The sequence below is a fragment of the Rhipicephalus sanguineus genome, chromosome 7, assembly GCF_013339695.2.
Source record: "Rhipicephalus sanguineus isolate Rsan-2018 chromosome 7, BIME_Rsan_1.4, whole genome shotgun sequence".
NCBI classification, from domain to species: domain Eukaryota; kingdom Metazoa; phylum Arthropoda; class Arachnida; order Ixodida; family Ixodidae; genus Rhipicephalus; species Rhipicephalus sanguineus.
In genome coordinates, this window is record NC_051182.1 from 146222815 (window position 1) to 146244249 (window position 21435).

The 21435-nt window shown below is 47.4% G+C and overlaps 1 protein-coding gene across 1 annotated transcript; it reads right to left on the minus strand.

Moving 5' to 3' along the window:
• Positions 1–411: 411 nt before the first annotated feature.
• On the minus strand, positions 412–21435 carry LOC119400198 (uncharacterized). Its single transcript, XM_049417540.1, has 15 exons — positions 21426–21435; positions 20305–20350; positions 18303–18430; positions 17043–17066; positions 16363–16401; positions 12768–13202; positions 11390–11413; positions 10005–10163; positions 8128–8275; positions 6855–7017; positions 6063–6187; positions 4084–4228; positions 3062–3232; positions 1817–1978; positions 412–681 (listed from the first exon to the last, which is right to left on the minus strand). The coding sequence occupies exons 1-15, from the start codon at positions 21433–21435 to the stop codon at positions 457–459; spliced, it is 2004 nt and encodes a 667-aa protein (XP_049273497.1). The 3' UTR covers positions 412–456.

Consider the following 21435-nt stretch of genomic DNA (forward strand, 5'->3'; position numbering starts at 1 on the left):
TGTCTGGTTTGAGATAACGAACTGTAGCGCCTTGGTAAATTTCGTCGGGGATTCTGAGACCGCTGCTAAGCCAAACAATGTTTTAGGCAGTAACGACGAACATTTATCTCGTAATATGCGTCGTATGGACCGGTGGGGAGTAGTGGGATTTACCCAATTTTTGTAGTGCATACCCGTTTACGATGGACCGTGACGCCGACATGACACGCCGACAAGCCGAGACCCTAAGGTGCTTCGCTCATAAGATTTTCTGAATATTCGGAAAACCGGAAGTGCTTGACCGGAAGGGCTTGGAAGAGAAACAAGAGTTTCAATCGTTGCTCGAACCACTGAAAAGGCAAGGTTTATTTCTAGCGGCTCCTCTTGTTCTCCCCTGCGACTTGCCTGCTACCTTCGGTCTCAGTTGTTCTTTATATCCAGCTTCATGGAACGTACGGAGGATAAGTTGTGATATTCCTAAGAGCGTCGTGTGCATTGGGCACCCTCTGGTGATACATGGCCGGGAACACGGTGCCGCCGTACTTCTTGATCATGGCGCCGGAGACGACGTTGAACATCTCGAACCTGCTGAACCTCGTCGTGTGGCCCAAAGTACGTGAAGTTGCCCTCGAGGCTGTCCTCGCCGATGTCGTCGAAGACGACGCACCGGTCGTGTGGCCAAGCGTCCAGCAACTGCTCGATCTGCAGAAGTGAGAGTGGCGTCGTTTCGGTACGCACTCTCAGGGGAAAAAAAAGGCTCAGAGGTCTTACATGCATTCGCCTGAGACGACTGGAAGGCGAACGCCATTTTCGTTTCTCTTGTCAGTTCCATGTATTGATCTTCCCCCCTCCGAAAGCGTTCTGCCCCTGAACGTGGTCTCGCACTGCCTCCAGGATCGAAGGAATTGAACGCTTTCTGCACTACACCGGGATTGCCACTGCCTCCGTTATCGGCCCACCTTCGATCAAACGACGATGTCGTGTGATGGCGTCACCATGTGCCGTCACCTTATTGTGCGTCATGGTGACGTCTCAAGTGATCATTTTTTGCATCACTCGTATTGACGCGACGCCGCAGGAAGACGGCCGACACCGACAGCCAATTTTCGACTTTGATGAGGCATCTAAAGGGGTCTTGCAACACTTTTTCAGCATGGTAAGAAACACTGCCCATCGGTAGTCGAGGCTCCTGAGAACATGCGAGCCAAACATTATAGCACAGCACGCGGCCTGGACTTTACAATTAATTCTCAAAGTATACTGGAAACCGTTCCCTCTTCTTTCTACAAATGACGCCATATACCCAAAAGACCGCGCCATATACCCAAATTCACGGTCACTGGCTGATTTGAGCATCCCCCGTGAGTCCCACGCGTAATGCGCGGGCCGCCACGTGCCCGCGCGCGCGCTCGCATTTACACTCAAGTACATTTCAAGCGAAGCTTGTATTGGGTGACTTACGAGGTCGGGTGAAGCCGTCGTCGTACGAAAAAAAACCCAGTCTCACTTCGAGGCTACAGGTTGTACCCCTCACTCGCAGCGGGCGGCCGGAAACCCTTCGCTGTCGCAAGTGGCGCGCCGTATCACGCCACTATCTCAGCCAATCATGGCTGAGAGGGTGGCGTGAAGCGCTCCTTCCTTCCGAGAAAGCGAAAGAAGGGTTCAGCTGGCTCCACGCGCTCCGTTTCTCAAATTCAAGGCCAGCTGCGCTATGTGTAGGGGGCGCTTGCTCTGTCTGCCGGACAGGGATGCACGCTTCGAGTGCACCCATGTTCCCGGTATAACGGTAAGGACCGGTATTTTTTTTTAAAATGTAAAACAGACAAATCATGCGTACCTTTGGAGCCAGAGTGGCGGCGTCGTCGTAGATGAAGACGCTTACGATGCCATGTGCATATCTGTGCACCCACATGTGAGACCGGCTCCTGTTCTCAAACTCGTAGTGCATGTCCATGTCCTCCACGTTCAGCTTCTTGGTGCCGTCATTGATACCTGTGAACTGGGATTCGAAGGACAGACGCTGCGTATGATCCCTAAACATGTATAGGGATTTCAGCGCGCCGAATATTTCTATGCGCGACATATTTCTGAAAACTCGGCCTAACTAACTTCGCAAATAAATAAGTGTGCTTGTGTGTGTACTAATGAAGATGGGTAGATAGGTCCCCTGTTGACACCGTTGGTTATTAACTAAGATTTTGCCGTTGAAACCTGCCCCGAAAAAATTGTCATATTAAACTTGCAGGGCGTGCGAGGAAAACGCTCCCTCCTCTTAGCAGAACGCTAACGTTTTATTCCGCCCCTGCTAAGGTGGGGGCCGCAGCCGCCATCTTAGGGTGGGTACGGTTTCACTTTAGAGGCATAATTTCCACGCCAGGAATTCTTTTTAAACCACCTTGGTTGAAGCCGACGCTAACGTTTTATTCCGCCCCTGCTAAGGTGGGGGCCGCAGCCGCCATCTTAGGGTGGGTACGGTTTCACTTTAGAGGCATAATTTCCACGCCAGGAATTCTTTTTAAACCACCTTGGTTGAAGCCGACGCCGGCATAGAGCCATCACTCCTAATTGTAACAGAACTGATGCATAGATCCCCTGCTCTCTCTCTCACGGTTTCGCTGTTTACTAACGCAGGCCCTGGACCGCTTCCGGTTTCGTGCGCTGGCGCTGGCTAGCAGAATTGGCGGGGAACAAAAGCCTTGGCGAGTATCCCGTAGAGTTTCAACACTTTTCTCCCTGTGTCTAGCAAAATATTTGAATTAAATATTCTTCTAAGCTACACACAACACTGAAAGGGTTAGTCCTTAACTATAAGCGCCTTTCTTTTATGTAAAAGTGGAAAAAGAGTATTCTCTTACTCTGACACAACTTAAAACAACGCTTACGCTTCGGTGTTGCAGAATAACAAATGAGGTGACCGGAAGTTTCTTGGAGTACACCACGTGCTCCTGCTATCGCGATATTGAAACCGTCTATATATATATATATATATATATATATATATTATACACTAAACAATCACAAACACAATAGAATACTGGAGCTCTTCTTAATGGAATGTTATCGCAGACGAATCGAGACTCACGTTGAAACGGCGGAAGCGAACCGCGTTGAACCAGCCAACGTTGAGCTCGTTGTGGAAGTCGATGGGAAGCGACGTAATGGTCGCGTAGTTGATCGACGTGGTGACCGAAAAGCAGACCTTGCTCTGGTTCAAAAGTTGCTTCCAGTATGGGAACTCGGCGATAATGTCGAGCTGCAAAACAAAAAGGGACGACAATTTGTCTGGCGATTGATGGGCCACCCAATGAGCGAGAAATGGGCAACAGTTACCTCGGGGCATTTGTCTAGCTTCGAGTCAGGTCAAATTTCCAGACCTCGAATACGTAACCTCAATATTCCTCCTCCCCTCCTGACGTCACCTTTAACGTCCGTCACGTGACTTGCGGGACACACTAAACATACCGTTATACCACATACAGTCCGTAAAGTAAGTTACCGGTGCCCAATTCTAGTATTGATATTACTTTCGATTTGCACTTCTGCTCTGGATCTCGCTTCGGATTCTAGATTGCCGTCTTAATTTCCCCTGCTTGACCTCTCACAGTTGTATTGTTGTCTCACATCAGGTCTCCGGTAAATGCGACTTCTGAATCGGCTCTTAACCTCTGTCTCAGACGTGTCCAGCGAGGTAACACACAACTTTTGAGGCGAAAGCCTTACAAGTTGCGTCACCACCCGGCGACTTAACGCCTTAAAAGTCACGAACCCGGTGGCTTTATCTAGTTAGGTAGGGGGTTAGGTTAGGTTAGGTAGCATCATGCCGTAAACAGTGAGTGAGGTCACCATGCCTCTGGTTCCACTATCAAGTTAGGTAGGCGGTTAGGTTAGGTAGCATCATGCCGTAAACAGTGTGTGAGCTCACCATGCCTCTGGTTCCACTATCAAGTTAGGTAGGCGGTTAGGTTAGGTAGCATCATGCCGTAAACAGTGTGTGAGCTCACCATGACTCCGGTTCCACTTTCTATCTAGTTAGGTAGGTGGTTAGGTTAGGTTAGGTTAGGTTAGGTTAGGTAGTATCATGCAGTAAACAGTCTGTGAGCTCACCATGCCTCTGGTCCCGTCGTTAGCCCGGTATATGGGGTTGGGAGGCGAGACCCAGTTGACTGGCGCGACGTAACTGGCGTCGTACCATATGGCGTTGTGTTCCTCCGTCGTGTTGGTCGTGCTCACCCCGAATATGTCCGGGAAGCTGAAGCACGCAGGAAGGCGCAATCATTCACAGTCACAAAATGCTATCATTTGCGGTACAAAACATCTGCACGCGCAAGCTTTAGAAATTGTGGCGCTTTCCTACATTGCAAACAAAGCTGCAGAACTTGGGCTCGTTCGACAATATGACGGAAGCTTTAGGTCGTAGAGAATTATTTGAAATTTGTTGGAAACGTCGCATAAGCTTTTAGTCGCAATATACGCTATGTGTATCATCATCTGCAGCAGCATCAGCTTATTATTTTAAGAGCGAAGCTGTTTACGCATACCCTGCGTCGTTGGCGCGGTCACGCTAAAGAAAGGTCACGTGACCAGGACGGAGAGGAGAAGTGGGTCTGAAGAGAGGAGGACAAGGGGCTCACGTGATGAAGCTTACGTAAGGAGGGCGATTCAAACATTGTATTGAGAGGGGGGTCACGTGATGAAGCTTACGTAAGGAGCGCGATTCAAACAGTGGATTGAGGGCGAGGTGTCGCCCCTGAAATGGCAGAAGGTAGACTGCGGCTGACAAGGAAAGGCATAGCAGAAAGAGAGATGAGTCTATAGGGTAACCCACGCCGACCGTAGCCGTCGACAGGAACTAAAAACCCGACTTAGCTTAAATTAAGAAACAACAAAGAAGTGGCTTAACCGGGCAGAACGAAAAAAAGAGACTTGAAGGGACCGAATGAAAGGGGCCACAGCTTCGCATTCCGATGGCTTTAACAGCGTGCAACTGGCTACTTTATGCCCACTGTATGACGAAGGATCTCGATTTTACCTAGTGTGGCGCCAGCTGAATTCCATTTTTATGCCTCCCAAATTTACAAATTTTATCACCCCACCTAACTCCTCCTCGTCCCTCGGCTGCGCTTCGCATTCCTTATTGGCCGTCGCTTTATTAAATGAGGCCCTGCTATCTGTGCAACGCGTTACATCCCCCCCCTTTTTTTTTGCTTCGACCTTAACTATAGATGATCGGCAAGCATGTCCCTGTTTATTCTGCTATCCGTTCTGCTGTATCTTTGTCCCTTAGTGTTACGCCTAACTTCCGTTCCGTCGCACACTGCGAACTTCATAACTTCCATTCTAGTTCCTTCTTTATTGAGTATCTGTCCTACATGTCGGTAACTGCCCCGCCACGGTGGTCTAGTGGTTATGGCGCTCGACTGCTGACCCGAAGGTCGCAGGATCGAATCCCGGCCGCGGCGGCTGCATTTTCGATGGAGGCGCAAATGTTTGAGGCACGTGTACTTAGACTTAGGTGCACGTTGAAGAACCCCAGGAGGTCGAAATTTCCGGAGCCCTCCACTACGGCGCCTCTCATAATCATATCGTGGTTTTGGGACGTTAAACTCCAGATATTGTTATTACATGTCAGTAACTACCAAATGCAGTGATTTCAAGCTTTTTCACCTAGAGAACTCCGGTAAGTTGCAGATCGTGATGTCATCAGCGCTACAGGCAATGCATTCTTGTTATGCATACCTGTATACATTTCATTGCGATAAGAATTATACGAAGAATTCAGGTGCACTTCTGCCGTCGACGTCATGCTACGCATAGAGTCCAAATCGCTAACATCGCCGCGCGCGTCGTATGTTCTAGGTGCCTGTGCGTGACATAAGTGACGTAAGTGTGACCAGTCCTACAGATGCCTTTCGTGTGATGCGTGTCTCTTATCAATTTTATACAGTGCAAAGATGTAACTGATAACGCTTCAAGGAATATACTTGGCGAGCTCTATATAGTTCCGGCAACAGCGGCTGCATCAAGAAAGGCAACAGCGACATCGATATCAGAGCTTGTTTAGCATAGAAGTAATTATGGCTCACTTGGCGACGTGCACGATTTTTTCCAGGGGTAGGTGGACTGGCCAAAATGGCCAGATACTCATCGTGTGGATAAACTTCCAGCCCGGCAGTAAGATGGGGTACTGAGGATTCTTGAAGATGTCATACTGCAATGAAGATCACCAACATTGTGAGAACTCAGTGGCGACCGTTATTAAGGCGAAAGCTGAAGTTGTTTATGTTGGCGGTTGCATTGTTCCTCCCCCTCGCCCCTCACACCCACGCGGGGGAGGGGAAACAATGCAATCGACTAAGAACGTCAAGGTGGTTTAAATAGTGCCTCTAACACTGCGGGGTTCGTTAAGACTTGCGAGAAATCTGGTGCCCGATGGTACAACTTAATGCAGTTCCAAGCATTGAGTTGTCTCGATTACATTGCATTACAAGTCAACATAGGCTTAAATAAGCATAAGACTAATTAGCAGTAATTGGTATAAGTCTTAAGTAGGCTCAATTAGGCTTATCTCGGCACATCTTGCCGAGTTCGACACGACTAGTCACACTAGAATCTCAACTCTGCTTAATTAAGCCGTAATTAGGCTCTCAAATAATTAACTTGATTATACTTGGCTAATTATGCTTTACAATATTCAACTAGGCTTCATTATAGGCTTCTATGATTAGCTTAGCTTAACTAGGCACAGCTATTCTGTGCGCGCGCCGGTATGATGGTGATTTTTTCTTGTCTCCATCGTGATTCGAACAAACCACGGGCATAACGGCTCTGCTATAAAACTGGCACGCTAGAGCGCGCATAGCTCCAACAAAACTTACCACGTAGGTCTCGTTCGCCTGATGGTGGCCCCTGTTGTCCCGTACTATTGAATTGATGATAGCGAATCCTTCGAAGCGAGTGTAATTTATGTTGCTCCTAAGAGGCGTGCGCACGAACTCGTATATTGACCTGTTGATCTCTTGAATCGTCCACAGGCTCTCCCTGCAACGCAAAGTGCAATCAGCCTCCATCTGGGCCATAGCGCTCTAACAAAGGCCGCGACAGTGTAAAATTAATGCCTTTGGTGGCAAGCAACGCTCGCATTGCAGGGCGATAAAGCCGGCACGTTTTACAGTTTACGGTAATCCGTAAACTATTCTATTACCGGTCCCTTAATTCACGTTTGGTTTCTACTTTCTGTCTCTTAATTGAGTTTTGGTTTCTACGCCCGGTCTCTTAATTCACTCTCAGTTTTCACAAAGATAAAAACTATAAGTAAAAAAGTAAGAAAAAAAGACCAAAATTACACAAGAACGGTAAGAATTGAATAAAACATGCGAACTACAACGCGGGAACTTCATAAGAGCACAAAAGTGTAACATTAATTGCACACGTTATCTCATTTCCACGCTTCCGCACTAGCAGCCCTTGTTTACATCCAGTGCAAAACGAAGACCGCTCCCACTGACCTGCACCTACCCTGTCCTGCGCGAGCCCATTACGTGGAATGCAAACATTCAGTAGTATACCAACTATTTTCGAAATAATGAAGTACTTTTAGCTCCCGTTTCCGGCGGCCTTCAAGTGGCCTTAAACTAAAAGTGAGCGCCGTCATCCGGGCACTCAAAAGAAAACATCCGGGCACTCAGACGAGACGCCCGGGCGTCGGTGCGAGGACAAAACGAGATCATCCGGGCATCTAGTCAAAAGGTCTAAACAGCGTGGTCTCTGGCTCAGACCCTTAGTACAGGACCTCATTACTTATGCTAGTTACTGCCTACACAAGTGAAAAAATACTGTTTACTTCGGCCAGCCGGGGATGCCTCCAGAGCTCAAGGGCTCATGGCTGCCATATATGGGAGGGGAGCTAATCCTTTCAAATCTTGACCGTTTTCAATAAAGTTGTTTTCTCCTCCTCCAAGTTCGTCTTACTGTTTCTTCAAAGATCACTGAAGCTGTAAGTTCTAGTACTCTGACGTTTTATTCGCGATTTACAATAGCGACATTCCAAAGACAGATGATAGGTAGGTTACAAATGCAGATACACAGCACCAGACTTGATCTTTATCCTTTTTTTTTTGGAATAAGCACGCGTGACAACGGTGTACTCACAGGAGGCGGACGTACGTCATACCCCACATGCCCATGTACAGGTCGGCTTGTGGAAACTGTAGATAGGCACGCCTCATTTGGAGATCACCCGCAAAGAAGAAATGGCCGTATGCAGCGCTGGTGTCCCAGTCGAGCCTGAGTCCAATCGCTGAACACACGCAAAGAAATCACCATAAAAGCAAGAGAGGTTCTTTTCTATGCAAATAGATAAATGTCGATGTAAACAGATATAGGAACGCGCGCTAGAGCACTTTTCGCCAGCTGCGCCGTCTCAATTTTTTTTGTGTATATCTTTTTGTCAGTGTCGGACGCGAGCCAGACTTCCCTTGAATCCCACTCACTGCCAAGCAAAGTTATCCCCGACTATAGACGTAAACAGCTTCGATGTAACAACCCGGCGTCCGATGACGTCATAAATACGCTACCAGAAGTCACGTGACCAAGTGATGACGTCGCATGACGCTGTCAATGACGATGTGACCCGAAAACATTGTAGCTAGGTCATTAGAGCGCCGATCACTGAGGTATAGCGCAACGCCGGGTGAGTTGCAGGGAGTTTCAAGAGGGCGAAGGGAAGGGTTTCAAGGCACTCCGCTTTTAGATGCGAAGTATCTTAAAGGGGTCATGAACCACTTTAAGAAAAAAAAAATACACCATCTCCCGCTAAAGGGGACCATGAGGCGATGCGAAGCCGGAGCATTTGCACGATCGCGTTCCGTTGGCGTTCGTTGTGCATGCTACCGACCTCGCGTCGTGGAACGCGAAGAGGGACGCTACGCGCGTCGTATCTTCCATCTAGCCTGGCCGTTAATTCTCACAGGGCGAGCGGGGAACGCGGTCGACAGGCGGGCGAGAGGGGGGCAGCGTAGGAGAGGAGAGAGAAGGGGAGGGGACGCGCATGCGCTCGAGCTCATCGCGGCGTTGCGCAGGAGAGAATTTCGGCATGTCTAGCCCGCGTTTCAGAGGAAGAGTGGAAAGGGGGAGGGGAGAGGGAAAGTGGAGAGGGGAAGAGGAGAGGGAAAATGGATAGGGGAAGGGGGGAGGGTGAGTGGAGAGGAGGTGTGTGGAGAGGGTATGCGCATGCGCAGTAAGGGTGGTCACGCCGCACACCACCGGATTGAGCTTGGCCTTAAGATACTTCGCATCTAATATTTGTATGTGCCTTTTTTGCAATAATTGAGGCTCTCTCGGTCGTGGGCTTGCAGGCAATCGGCCGTTTGGAATATGGCATTATGATCTTTTATCGAGGTGACTTATTTCACGTTGGCACATTTCATTGTTGCCTAGATACGAACACATGACCGTCGTCGTTGCCCGTAGCAACGAAAGTATTGCTCTGCTAAGCACGTGGATGAACGCCCAATTTCAGCCCGGGAGGAAGGAAACATTTAGGAGGGAGCATTACGCAATGCGAAGGAAAGAAAGAAAGAAAGAAAGAAAGAAAGAAAGGAAGGAAAGAAAGAAGGAAGGAAGGAAAGAAAGAAAAAAAGAGAAAAAGAAAGAAAGACAAAAGAAAGAAAGAAAGAAAGAAAGAAGGAAGGAAGGAAGGAAGGAAGGAAGGAAGGAAGGAAGGAAGGAAGGAAGGAAGAAGGAAGGAAGAAGGAAGAAAGGAAAGAAAGGAAGGAAAAGAAAGAAAGAAAAGAAAGAAAGAAAGAAAGAAAGAAAGAAAGAAAGAAAGAAAGAAAGAAAGAAAGAAAGAAAGAAAGAAAGAAAGAAAGAAGTATTACGTCAGGCACACGCACGTCAAGCTTCGCCATTTTTCCAAAGGGCTCCTTCAATTTTTTTTCCCTTTCTCCATGGTCTCCATAACCTTGCTCGTGTGCTTATATAAGCATACAACGCGCGAACGGCATGCTTCAGAAAACGTGTCGACTCACAGTTCACCAGTTTTTTCCCGGTAAACTCAATTTTCTGGTCCCCAGTTCGGTGGTGTTCGTAGTTGTACATCCGTATGTAGACGTAGTCGGTGCACTGGTGAACGGGACCCCAGACATTTGGGGTGAGAAACTCGAACACGCAGATGAGTGTGAACCGACCTGCGAGGTGGAAGCAGCGGAGTGGACAGCTCAGGAATGCTACAAGACACACCAAAATCGGCCTGCAGGCCAGGGGACTCAAACACGCAGCCCGGCCCGCGCATGACTGTTTTCGTCCCTTGTAATTAATAATTGTTGGGGTTTTACGTCCCAAAACCACGATACGATTATGAGGGACGCCGTAAGTGGAGGGCTCCGGAAATTTCGACCACCTGTGGTTCTTTAACGTGAACCTAAACCTAAGTACACGGCCCTCAAGCGGTTTCGCCTCCACCGAAAATGCGGCCGCCGCGTCCGGGATTCGACCCCGCGACCTTCGGGTCAGCAGTCGAGCACCACAACCACTATAGACCACAGTGGCGGGTGGTCCCTTGTATTCTGTTACAGCGGAACTGCTAAGCTTTTCGTTATGCCGTTTTGCGCCGACACAAAACTCAGCCCAGCGTTGCCAATTGCACTAAACTTAGCCCAATCTGGTCTAACGTGGTTAAGAGAGGCTAGTTGAGCTTAGCTATGCCGATGTGATCTTAGTCCAGTCTAATTAAACTTAACTAAGCCAGTCGTATCAATCGATAGCCAATCAGTACTGATCAATAAACGATCAATAACCTGTGAAAACCAAGTTATACGTAATTTTAGTCCAGATATGTCAAATGTAAATGTAGTATAGCCCAACTTAGCTTGGTCGAGTCAATCGATAACCAATTAATTCTGATCGATAACCAATATCCTTCAAAAGTCAAGTTGTAGCCCGATCAAGCTAAGGTATGCAAAGGTGGTGTCGGTCGAGCCTAATTGAGCTTAGTTGAACCAATGGATAACCAATCAGTACAGGTCGCCAGCCACTCAATAACCAATATTACATGCGAAATGGCGCGGAACGTATGCCTGAGCTCACTAGATGGTAAATTGACGTTTAATATCGATCGATAGCCAATCGATATCGAACTAGTGCTGATCGATCACCAATCGATCCCTGTCACAGCTCCGCTTGACCCAGCCTTCCGGCACTAGTGCAAGCTATGCCAATTTTCTTCTTAAGTATGTTCATACGGCTTGCGGCTCTATGGAAAAGACAGCGACGTTCCAGGCATGTAGTTAGAGGAGGTGTTGGTTAGGGAAACACTGTTAGTCGTCACTCGGTGCACGTCGTCAGAGGGAGGTCTGTCAAATGTCGCGCGGCGTGAGTATGATATGGTAAATAGAGATACGAGCGACTCTCTTACGTGGTGGTTTTCCAGGTCTTGATGCTGCAAAAGAGAACGAAGGATAAAGAAAAAGAAACGCTCTCGCTTGCGAGTTGATCGGTATTGCATGCAATGAAAACGCAAAGCGACACATCATCATCGTCATCATCACCAGCCTGACTACGCCCATTGCAGGGCAAAGGCCTCTCGCATGTTTCGCCAATCAACCCGGTCCTGCACTTGCTGTGTCCACGTTATCTCCGCAATGTTCTTAACCTCATCTGCCCACTTAACTTTCTGCCTCTCCCCTCGCGCGCCTGCCTTATCCAATCGGTTACTCTTAATGGCAAGCGGGTATATCGCCTACGCGCTACATGTCCCGATGCCCATTTCTTCTTGATTTCGACTAAGATGTCCTTAACACGCGACAGTTCCCTGACTCACTCTGCTCTCTGCTTGTCTCTTAAGGTTATACCTACCAGTTTCCTTTCAATGGCTCGCTGCCTGGTCCTCAGTTTATGTTGAACTCTCTTCGCAAGGCTCCAGGTTTCTGCTACGTAGATAAGTACCGGTGAGATGCAGCCGTTTATATACCTTCCTCTTGAGGGATAGTGGTAAACTAGCATTTAAAATCTAAGAATGCCTGCCACACAAAGGTGACACATCATTATGAAGTAAAATGTATCTGGTATGCCACGGACGATGGCCGTAACTGCAACGCCCGTCAACAGGCCCAAATTTTTCAGAATACCACAATTTGTCACGGTTTGAGAATGGAATTGATATTCTGGTCACGGTTTGAGACAGCTCCGGAATTGCTAGGAAGCGCAAAGCTTTATTGATGTTCTGTCGAGCATCCGTACAACACGCAAGACCAACCGTACTAATGGGTAAAACTATATTTGTTATTGTTTTGTTATTTTTTCCATTATCTTTAGTATGGTTTAGTATAGTCTCTGCTACTTTTGCCATTGTTCAGTCACTACTCGTGAGCTTATGTATGGGTGGATGGACCTTAGTCAAGTAGAATTAGTCTGCCTTTAGTCCTTTCAACCCAGACATTGAATTTCCAAATAAGCTCAATAAATAAATAAACATAAGCACAATGAAGTAAATGAAAACTAGTTTACCACTGCTATAGAGTTAATAAAAAGTATACGTTCATAGCAAATATCTTAAACGGCTAAGTACATAGTGTTTGCGTCATATGGGACTGCCTCGTAGTGACGTTTCACTACATTACGAGAACAAGTGCGCGAATAGCATGTTTTCTTATTGTTAGCGTGCCCTCGCTTTCACACCAGATGGAGGAGGGAGTTCGCTAGCGAAGGCTGGCTACATGACGTAATACTCTATTATTCTAGTGTATTTATCAATGGTTACGTGCACATGCGCAAGCACGCCACGCCAGACTTACGTGTTCCTGGAAATGGCGTTGTTTTCGTGGTGCTTTGCGTAGTCGGCGTTGTCGTCGTTGTCGTCGTAGACTTCGTCGTTCTCGGCTTTGTCGTTGTCGACTTTGTGGTTGTAGACTTCGTGGTTGTCGGCTTCGTGGTTGTAGGCTTTGTGGTTGTACGCTTCGTCGTTGTAGACTTCGTGGTTGTCGGCGTCGTGGTCCTACGCGTCGTGGTTGTCGGTCTTGTCGTCGTTGGTGGCCTAGTCGTCGTGGGCCTTGTCGTTGGTGGTTTCGTCGTTGGCGTAGTCTGTGGTACAGGCGGCGCTTTTGTCGTGGGAGGCACGGTAGGCGCTGTCGTCGGCGTCGTCGTCGGGGGTGGTACAGTTGGCTGTTGAGTCGGCGGCGGTATTACAGGAGACGGCGCTTGCGTGATGGTAGGGACGACTGGCGGAGCGGCTGCGAAATGAGATGGACAAAGTTGTGATGATGTCCCCATCAAAGGTCAGCAAGCTCACTCATGAGTCGACTCACTCAGACTCAGAACGAGCTGGTTGTCTGAGTGAGTCCCGGGGAGTGATATTCCGATGAGTTTGACTCCGAGTGAGCCGGTTGAGAAAAATTTCGGTGAGACTGAGTCTGACTGAGTCCGGCTGAGGAAAACTGCTTCTCGAGACTGAGTCCGAGCGAGTCCGGTTGAGAAAAATCTTGGTAAGTCTCAGTCCTAGTGAGCCCTAAACACGAAATACAGGGTGTGTCAAGAAATGTGTCCGCAGGCCCGTAGCCAGGGAGAGGGGGGAGGCAGGGGGCTCGCCCCCCCCCCCTCCGAAATTTTGATGACACATGGTGTTTTATCGAACATAATTCATGAAAATAGGCGTTTTTCACAAATAGTCAAGGCTTTCAGCAAATGCCCCCCCCCCCCCCCCCGAAAAAAGTTCCTGGCTACGGGCCTGTGTGTCCGAATCCTCAAAAATCAGGGAGATGCGATATTTGTTCGCTATCTTCACAATTACTTCTGTTGCCGCAGTCATCTTAAGATGGCTAAAGACATCATTTGGGACAGTAATTAAGAACTTTAGTGAGTCTGAAGGGGACTACACTTTTTGCCGACCTCATATAAACTCAACTTCAGCATCTTAAGTCGACTTACGTTTGCACTCACGTCTACATACGTCAATGCACTAGCGTTCATACGCCAGCTCAATAATGATCAGAGGGGCGAGTTAAGGAGGGTGTTATGAAGAAATACGGCCCTCGAAGGTTCGAAGGTCACAGGCGGACTTATAAGCGCCGTTTTCCAATAACTGAGGCTCTTTCGATCGCGGGCGCATGTCGGCGATCAACCGTTTCTGATATGTTAATCTGACCTTTTGTAGAGGTCACTTGAAATTTCACGTTGGCACATTTCATTGTTGCCTGGACATGCACGCATGGCCTCACATTTCGGTGCCGGAGCCGGTACGAGAGTTATTATACACGATGCCATATAATAATAATAATAATAATAATAATAATAATAATAATAATAATAATAATAATAATAATAATAATAATAATAATAATAATAATAATAATAATAATAATAATAATAATAATAATAATATTAATATCTGGGGTTTACCGTCCCAACACCACGCACGATATGATTAAGGGGAAACGCCGTGGTTGAGAGCTAAGGAAATTTAAACCACCTGGAGTTCTTTAACGTGCGCCTGAGTCTAAGTACACAGACCTCAAACATTTTCGCCTCCATCAAAGATGCAGCCGCCGCGGGGGGGATTCGATCCCGCGACCTTCGGTATACACGATGCCAACTCCGTAGGTGCGCAGCTAGAAAAGGTTTTTAATGTGCACTCAATGCACGACACATAATTATTCTTGCATCCTGTCGCCATAAGAATGCGACTGCTGTAGTCTGGAATCGAACCCGCGACGTCGTACTGGCGCAGCAGTCTTTCTCCGCAGCAACTCGGCTACACCGCGGTGCGTCCACCGCATTGCAGTGTGCGGCTTCGAAGATGACTTACGCGTTATGATTGGTGGTAGAATGGTTGTTGTCGTAGTTGTTCCTGGAACAGAGATGAGCAGGAAGATAAGGTTGTGGGTTCAGTCCCCAGCGGCGGTGACTTGTACTTCGTTATATTTATTTAATTTTACATTTACCTCAAAATTAGTTCAGTTTATTCGAACGCTATAAACATCATGACAAAGTGACTAATGATTTCCTATGCCTCATTACCTGTTGCCTTCATTGAGTTGCGTGCAACAAAAAAAAAAGATAGAAACTAGGCCCCACGATCTCCTCTTCTTTTTTTCTTTTTAATTTCATAGCGAAGGCCTTCCCTCGATAAGGTTTAAGACTATGTATAGCAAACGAAGGCTTATTGGCCATGTGCAATACCGTAAAGTTCACAAACCTAACTACGCGACACGTTAGAGCAAATGATTCATATTCTGCGCCCTGACCACGAGTGGCGCTGGCTGACGCAAACCGGCTCCTCATTATACAACGAGATTATACTTGGGAAAATTTATTTAAATATGTTTTCCAACCTACTCCTATCTTCGTTTCTTCCGGTGCAGTGAAAAACTCATAGGTTCCCTTGTGCTATCGCCTAAGAAGACTCCAAGGCGCCATCTTTTTCTCCTCAATCGATGCATTGATCCTCCCCGCCCCCTTTCCAAAGCTTTGTGCAACTAACGTGGTTTTGCACTGCTTCCAGAATCGGAGGCATCGCAACCTTTCTGCACCTCGCTGCACGACCTCCAGGATCGACCCACCTCTGGCCAAGCCACGATGTCATGTGATGACGTCGGATTATGGCGTCATGGTGGCGTCACAATGTGACGTTATGTGGCGTCATAGTTACGCCACGATTAATGACGTCATCATGACCTCATATATCGGGAAATATTGTGATGTCCCGATGATGTCACGGTAAAGTCACAAATTTTGTCCATATATAACGTCGTGAAGACATCATCACGTGATGATTTTTTGTATCGCTAGAGTTGACGACGTACGTTGCGCGACGACGGTAGACAATCAATTTTCGCGTTTGATGACGCATCGAAGGCTTTCGCCTTAGAACTTAGAAATATCGCGGCAGTTCAGCCAATCTCGTGCGCTGCATGCAGTCAGTGCGACCGCAGGATTCGGCGAATGATGACATCATGACATTTCCACTTCCTGTGCACGCATATGCAAAAATTTCTTGCGTGGGGTAGTGGGGTTGGTCCAATTTCTGTGGCACTAATGTTCTGGCTCGCCAATAAACGGAATGCCCTCGCCATATACAGCGCCCCCGTAAAAACACCGATACAGGCTGCAGCAGAAAAATAAATTGACGAAAACTGAAATCCGGAAATGTCAAGTTCAGAACGTGAGGCATTTCGTTGTCGTCCAGTACGCGCAATGGCGCTAGAGGAAGCAACTGCCTTCCACTTATGCAAGTGCTCCTAAGATTTATTGAGAGCCTTACTTGCATAAAACTTATTTTCTCATCTTTTTTTAAAATCTTATTGCGTTATCATTAGACCAAGTAATCACTCAACGGCACAGGAATTGTTTCGTGCTCGTCGCACGGTTACACCACATTCGGTTGCGAAAACTTACCACCACCCTTTATCTTTGCATATGTTGGCGTGCCGGTACCTGCAGAAGGATCGAAGGCAAAAATTGGAACCACTTCAGCTACCCTGATATGAAGTTATGTTACGAAATGCGATACTTTAAAGAGCTACAGGACCTCAATCTTTTATTAGCAACAGCTTGATGAGGGCTAGACCGGGTTACAACCTAAGAAAATATGCCAGCTCCGCCCGCAGCCGTCGCCGTCCCTCCCACAGAAAATTTGCATAAATTTGCATAAATTTGCGGAGAATTTGCACTGCTTTTAAGGCTGCTGTTGAAAGCATTGCATACTCTCAGCACCCTTTTTTGTTGTTGTCCTCTTCCTTTTGTATATATTGTGCCTTCAGTAACGCCTTACGGCCCTGAAGGTACTGAAATAAATAATAAATAAATAAATAAATAAATAAATAAATAAATAAATAAATAAATAAATAAATAAATAAATAAATAAAGCATCCGTTCCAATAGCGCCTATTCATTTTTCACAGAAAGCATACAATGAGGCGTTTCAGGATCTCTGCTCATCTGTTGTTCAGACATATAATAGTCTACCGTACGAAATCCTAACATCATGGGAATAAATATTGTATAGTAACGCCACTTGTAATTGTCGCGAGTGGCAGCCTTACTTTTAAATAAGACAATTAAAAAAAAAGGCTCACCTGTCCCCGAATCCTCTTCGCTGTCTGCAAAAAGAAACAAAGAAAGATAAGGAAATGATCAGGAAGTACATCGGCTGCGCAGAAAGATCAAATGTCAGACGGAGACATTACTGGAACACGATACTAACAAAGTACTACGCCGTAAAATTTTTTTAACGGTGGAGCTGTTTGAGCTCGTAGAAGCTCCGTTGGTTGCGAATAGAAATTATCATCATCATGAACCGGCACGCGCGCTCTCTTCGTCATCTTCGTAATCTTCTGCTTCTCTACCACAACACGTGAGCCGGTTTTTCGGCCAGGGATGCAATAACTCTGATGGGTGAGAAACGAGCTCAGAGAGGGTCAAATGAAGAGAGAGAGAAAGAGAGAGCGAGAAAGAAAAATTCAATACACAGCTCGCAGATTCCAACTGGTAAGTGACGTCTATAGTCAGGTACAACTTTAGGGGCGGCTGCGACATTTCCTCCTGAAAGGCGGATGTGCAAAAGTCTGCACCAATGGGCGCTCACTCCAGATTAACGTCATGAGCAGGACGGCCGGTGGCCCCGTCTTGAGAGTACCATCCGATAATTTAGCAGCATTAAAGTTCGGCCGAATGTTACACTCCGACATTTGAAGGCGAAAGCCTGCTGCCCGCTCGGTAATACGTTAAGTTATGCCGTGGCCTCCGAGATTAACTCCGGCAGCGCCCTGCCGGAGTGCGAGAGTCACGTGTTAAAGTTTCCTTCACGGTCTCAGTGGACTTCATGGTTCATCCCCCTCAGCCTTTCCCAAGAAGCTTTCTGCACTTGAAGTGGAGTTTTCACTGCCACCGGGATCGGCCCATCTTTGGCCAAGCGATGATGTCACGTCGCTTGGTCAAAGATAGTTAAATTGCACGTGGTCCTTTGGCCAAGCTAAGTAGGTAGACCATTAGGCCGAGTTAAATAGGGCGGATACATACATACATACATACATACATACATACATACATACATACATACATACATACATACATACATACATGCATAGCACATAGATAGATAGATAGATAGATAGATAGATAGATAGATAGATAGATAGATAGATAGATAGATAGATAGATAGATAGATAGATAGATAGATAGATAGATAGATAGATAGATAGATAGATAGATAGATAGATAGATAGATAGATAGATAGATAGATAGATAGATAGATAGATAGATAGATAAAGCTTTCGAAGTAGCCCAAAGAGGCATTCGCATCGATAGAGGGGTAAAAGCGCGAATGCGACTCACTTCCGTACGCGTTGGACACCAGAATGAGCAGAACAATCATGATAACGAGCAGGAGCAGTATGGTGCAGCAGATGAGGGGGATGATTTCGTCCGGGAACGCGTCGTCGTCCTCCTCATTCTGCGGCCTCCTGAAATGTTGAACACGGACAGGAAAATCTAAAAAAAGAAACTTCGAGGACGCTTGAGCCTCGCCTTCAAGAGTAGAACGATTTAGCGTAATCGGGCCCCTTGCGCATCGCCTTCTCAATTGCTAGCCTGGCTTCGGTTCTCGGTGCATGCCTCAACCGCGCCGTAAGGAAGCGAATGACTGTGTGCATAACATTGGCCATTTCAAACTATCCTATAATAGCTACAGCAAGTACACTTGTTAAGTGCCCACTACGCCATAATTCTTTCTTCTTTTTGCGAATCAGCGAAGGGCCCACTACACAAGGCAACACGCGAACCTACGCAGCTGCTCACTTTGTTGATGCCTTTGCAGCTGATGATGATAAAATGCGACTGAGCGCTTTGTAATGGGTGTGCCTTTAAAATACCCACTCGTTGCGCAATTTTGACGCCTGTCGCGATTCTACGCTTCAGGCACGCAACTTACATGCGTTAGACTCCTTCCACTACATGACATTAATATGGCTTTTTTCCCATTTTTCCCATATGGGCCCATTAATATGGATTTTTTCCGAAGCAGTTTCAAGCAATATCGTAGTCATAATGGTATTTAGCGCAAACATTAGACAACAGACAAAGTAGAGGACGAGGACGCAGCGCATTAGTGTTTGCGCTGTCTAGTGTTTGCGCTAAATACCATTATGACTGACTTGTTCCAACTCGCCCAACAAGCAACGTTGTTGAGCAATATCGTAGCTCTGTGGTAGAACACCCGTTTGCCACGCAGACGGCCTGGCTACGATTTTCGCTCGAGCCGTAGTTTTTATTATGTATTTTATTTGCACCCTTCCCAACTTTTTCGGTCATGGACAAGATTATGATTTTTCGCTCACAACCAACGACACCGGAGTTAGAAGTTTGTCTCCAAGATCCATTAGCCTTCAGCTATTCCATCTCAAAGGGGCACTGAAACGCTTTCTGAACGTGGCCAGAAAACGCTGACGATTGGTAGTCGGGGCTCCTGCGAACGTTTGGGCCGAACATTATTGCGAAACACGCGGCACGGTAGTCTCAATTAGATTTCAAATCAGCTATAGATTGTTCACTCCTCTCCACACATGATGTCATATACCCATAAACTAACTGCTTCATATACCCAAAAGCACATGGACACGGCCACTGACTGATTTAAGCATCGTGAGCTGCACACCGCGGCGGCCACAGTACACCGATAATGCCGCGAAAACGTCCGGACTTCGTCAAGAACGAGAGCGGTAACAGTGGTTTGTCACGCGCTTTAAGCGCTTGCTCTCTTCTCTCGTGCCGACGATCGCGCTGGAAGCTACACAAGGATGGATGACACGGGGGAAAGAAGTTACATCAGCGCTCATCGTGACCTTGGCCGCGTGATGAAACGCGACCACTCCCTCCCGCTGCGATTCCTGTGCGCGCTATTGTGGGTGCTGTGTAATGTTAGCTGACTGTGGATCGCGGCGCCGACACGAGGCGGCACCCCGTGACAAGAAGCGCATCTAATCCAAACGCCACTCTTGCTTTATGTCTGTTATTGGCCAATAGCGTGCTACCTGCTGTTCGACGTCAAACAGCAGCCACTGGCAGCTCCGAAGAGAGTAAGAATAGGCCTCTGTATGAAAAGAGGGCGCCTGAGAAAATGGCAAGTTTGCGTTCCGCTTGTAAACTCTCCTTCCCGCGCACGACTGCAAGATTTGTTTGAGCAGTTCTTAAGCAGTGTCTGCTATACGCAGTATGTGTTTTCTCACCAATGCCGAGTGGTCGTTCATGACTCCTTGTATAAGTATGAAATCGCGATTAGTTGGCCCTCGGTGATCGGCCAAGAGAGCGCCTTCCCATACTCACGCTTGCGTATACTTACGTTGTACGTATGCTGCCGGAGCTCAGCATCATGCTTTCATCGGATGCTGAAAGGAAAGGTAGCAGAGATGTAGACCACACGTCTCAGAGCGCGGCCTCCGCGATTAGCTCCGGCTGCGCACCGTTGCGCGCTTCAGGAGGTAATCGCGGAGGCCACGCTCAGAATGGCAGGTTTGGATATGCATATACACGTCACAAGAAAAATACATATGTTATGTCTGCCGTAGAGCAATACGTACGTCGATAGTAAATTTGCGGCGCGTTGACTGGAGGCACGAATTGAGGCCCGTATTGGTAACCCACCTCGGGGGCTATGGCGTACTGCTGAGCGGGAGGTTGCGGGTACATTTCCTGGCGGCGGCGCCACTGCGGTGGAGCTATATAGGGCCCGCAAATGTGTGACTCTTGAATGCGAATGATAAGCGGCCTTGGGCCAATATTCACGCGTTGGTATTTGCAAGTACTTGTAGCAGCATTAACGCGAGAGCTCTAACCTTTCGCTTTTTTTCCTGTTAAGTAAAGGTCCCTGTCCTCGAATCGTTGGAAGAATGCTGCTATGTCTCAGAGCGCCCTCAGCAAATTACTGAAACAACATTTCTACAAGAGAGCTATAGCGCTACCTGCCACGGTGATCTATTGGCTTTCGTTCTTCACTGCGGACCCGCAGGTCGCGGGATCGAATCCCGGCCGCGGCGGCAGCATTCTCGATGGAGGCGAAAATGCTAGAGGCTGCAAGTGGCCTTTTTGCACACCCCAGCCGGCGCTCATGCCTATACTGTAACTCTGTAGCTTACAACATCTTCGCACAAGATAGTTTCCCCGTAAACAAAGGCTACACTTTTTTCCCCTGAAAAGCAGCCAAGCAGCAGTGCGAAGTGTTACAGTTCATGATCAGGGCCATATATCTTGCTGCAAACTTTTGGCATGAATAGATCCTCTTTAAGCGTAAAATTCTTTCTCTTTAGATTGTGTGTGTTGAATCCGCGTGCCAGTATAGACCAAGGAAGCTAGAAGGCTGGCAGTGGGAGGTCTAGTTCATAGTCAACTATCGCGAATTCATTCCGCGTGTATTTAGAGTGCCAGCAGTCACAATGCAGCGACGAGCCGCCTCTACATCCTCACCGGTCGCCAT

Coding starts and splice junctions, on each gene's coding strand:
- LOC119400198 (XM_049417540.1), bottom strand. Junction 17,067..18,302: donor GGTGTCCAACGCGTACGGAA/GTGAGTCGCATT, acceptor TTCTTTTTGCAG/ACAGCGAAGAGGATTCGGGG. Junction 16,402..17,042: donor CGAAGAGGATTCGGGGACAG/GTGAGCCTTTTT, acceptor ATCCTTCTGCAG/GTACCGGCACGCCAACATAT.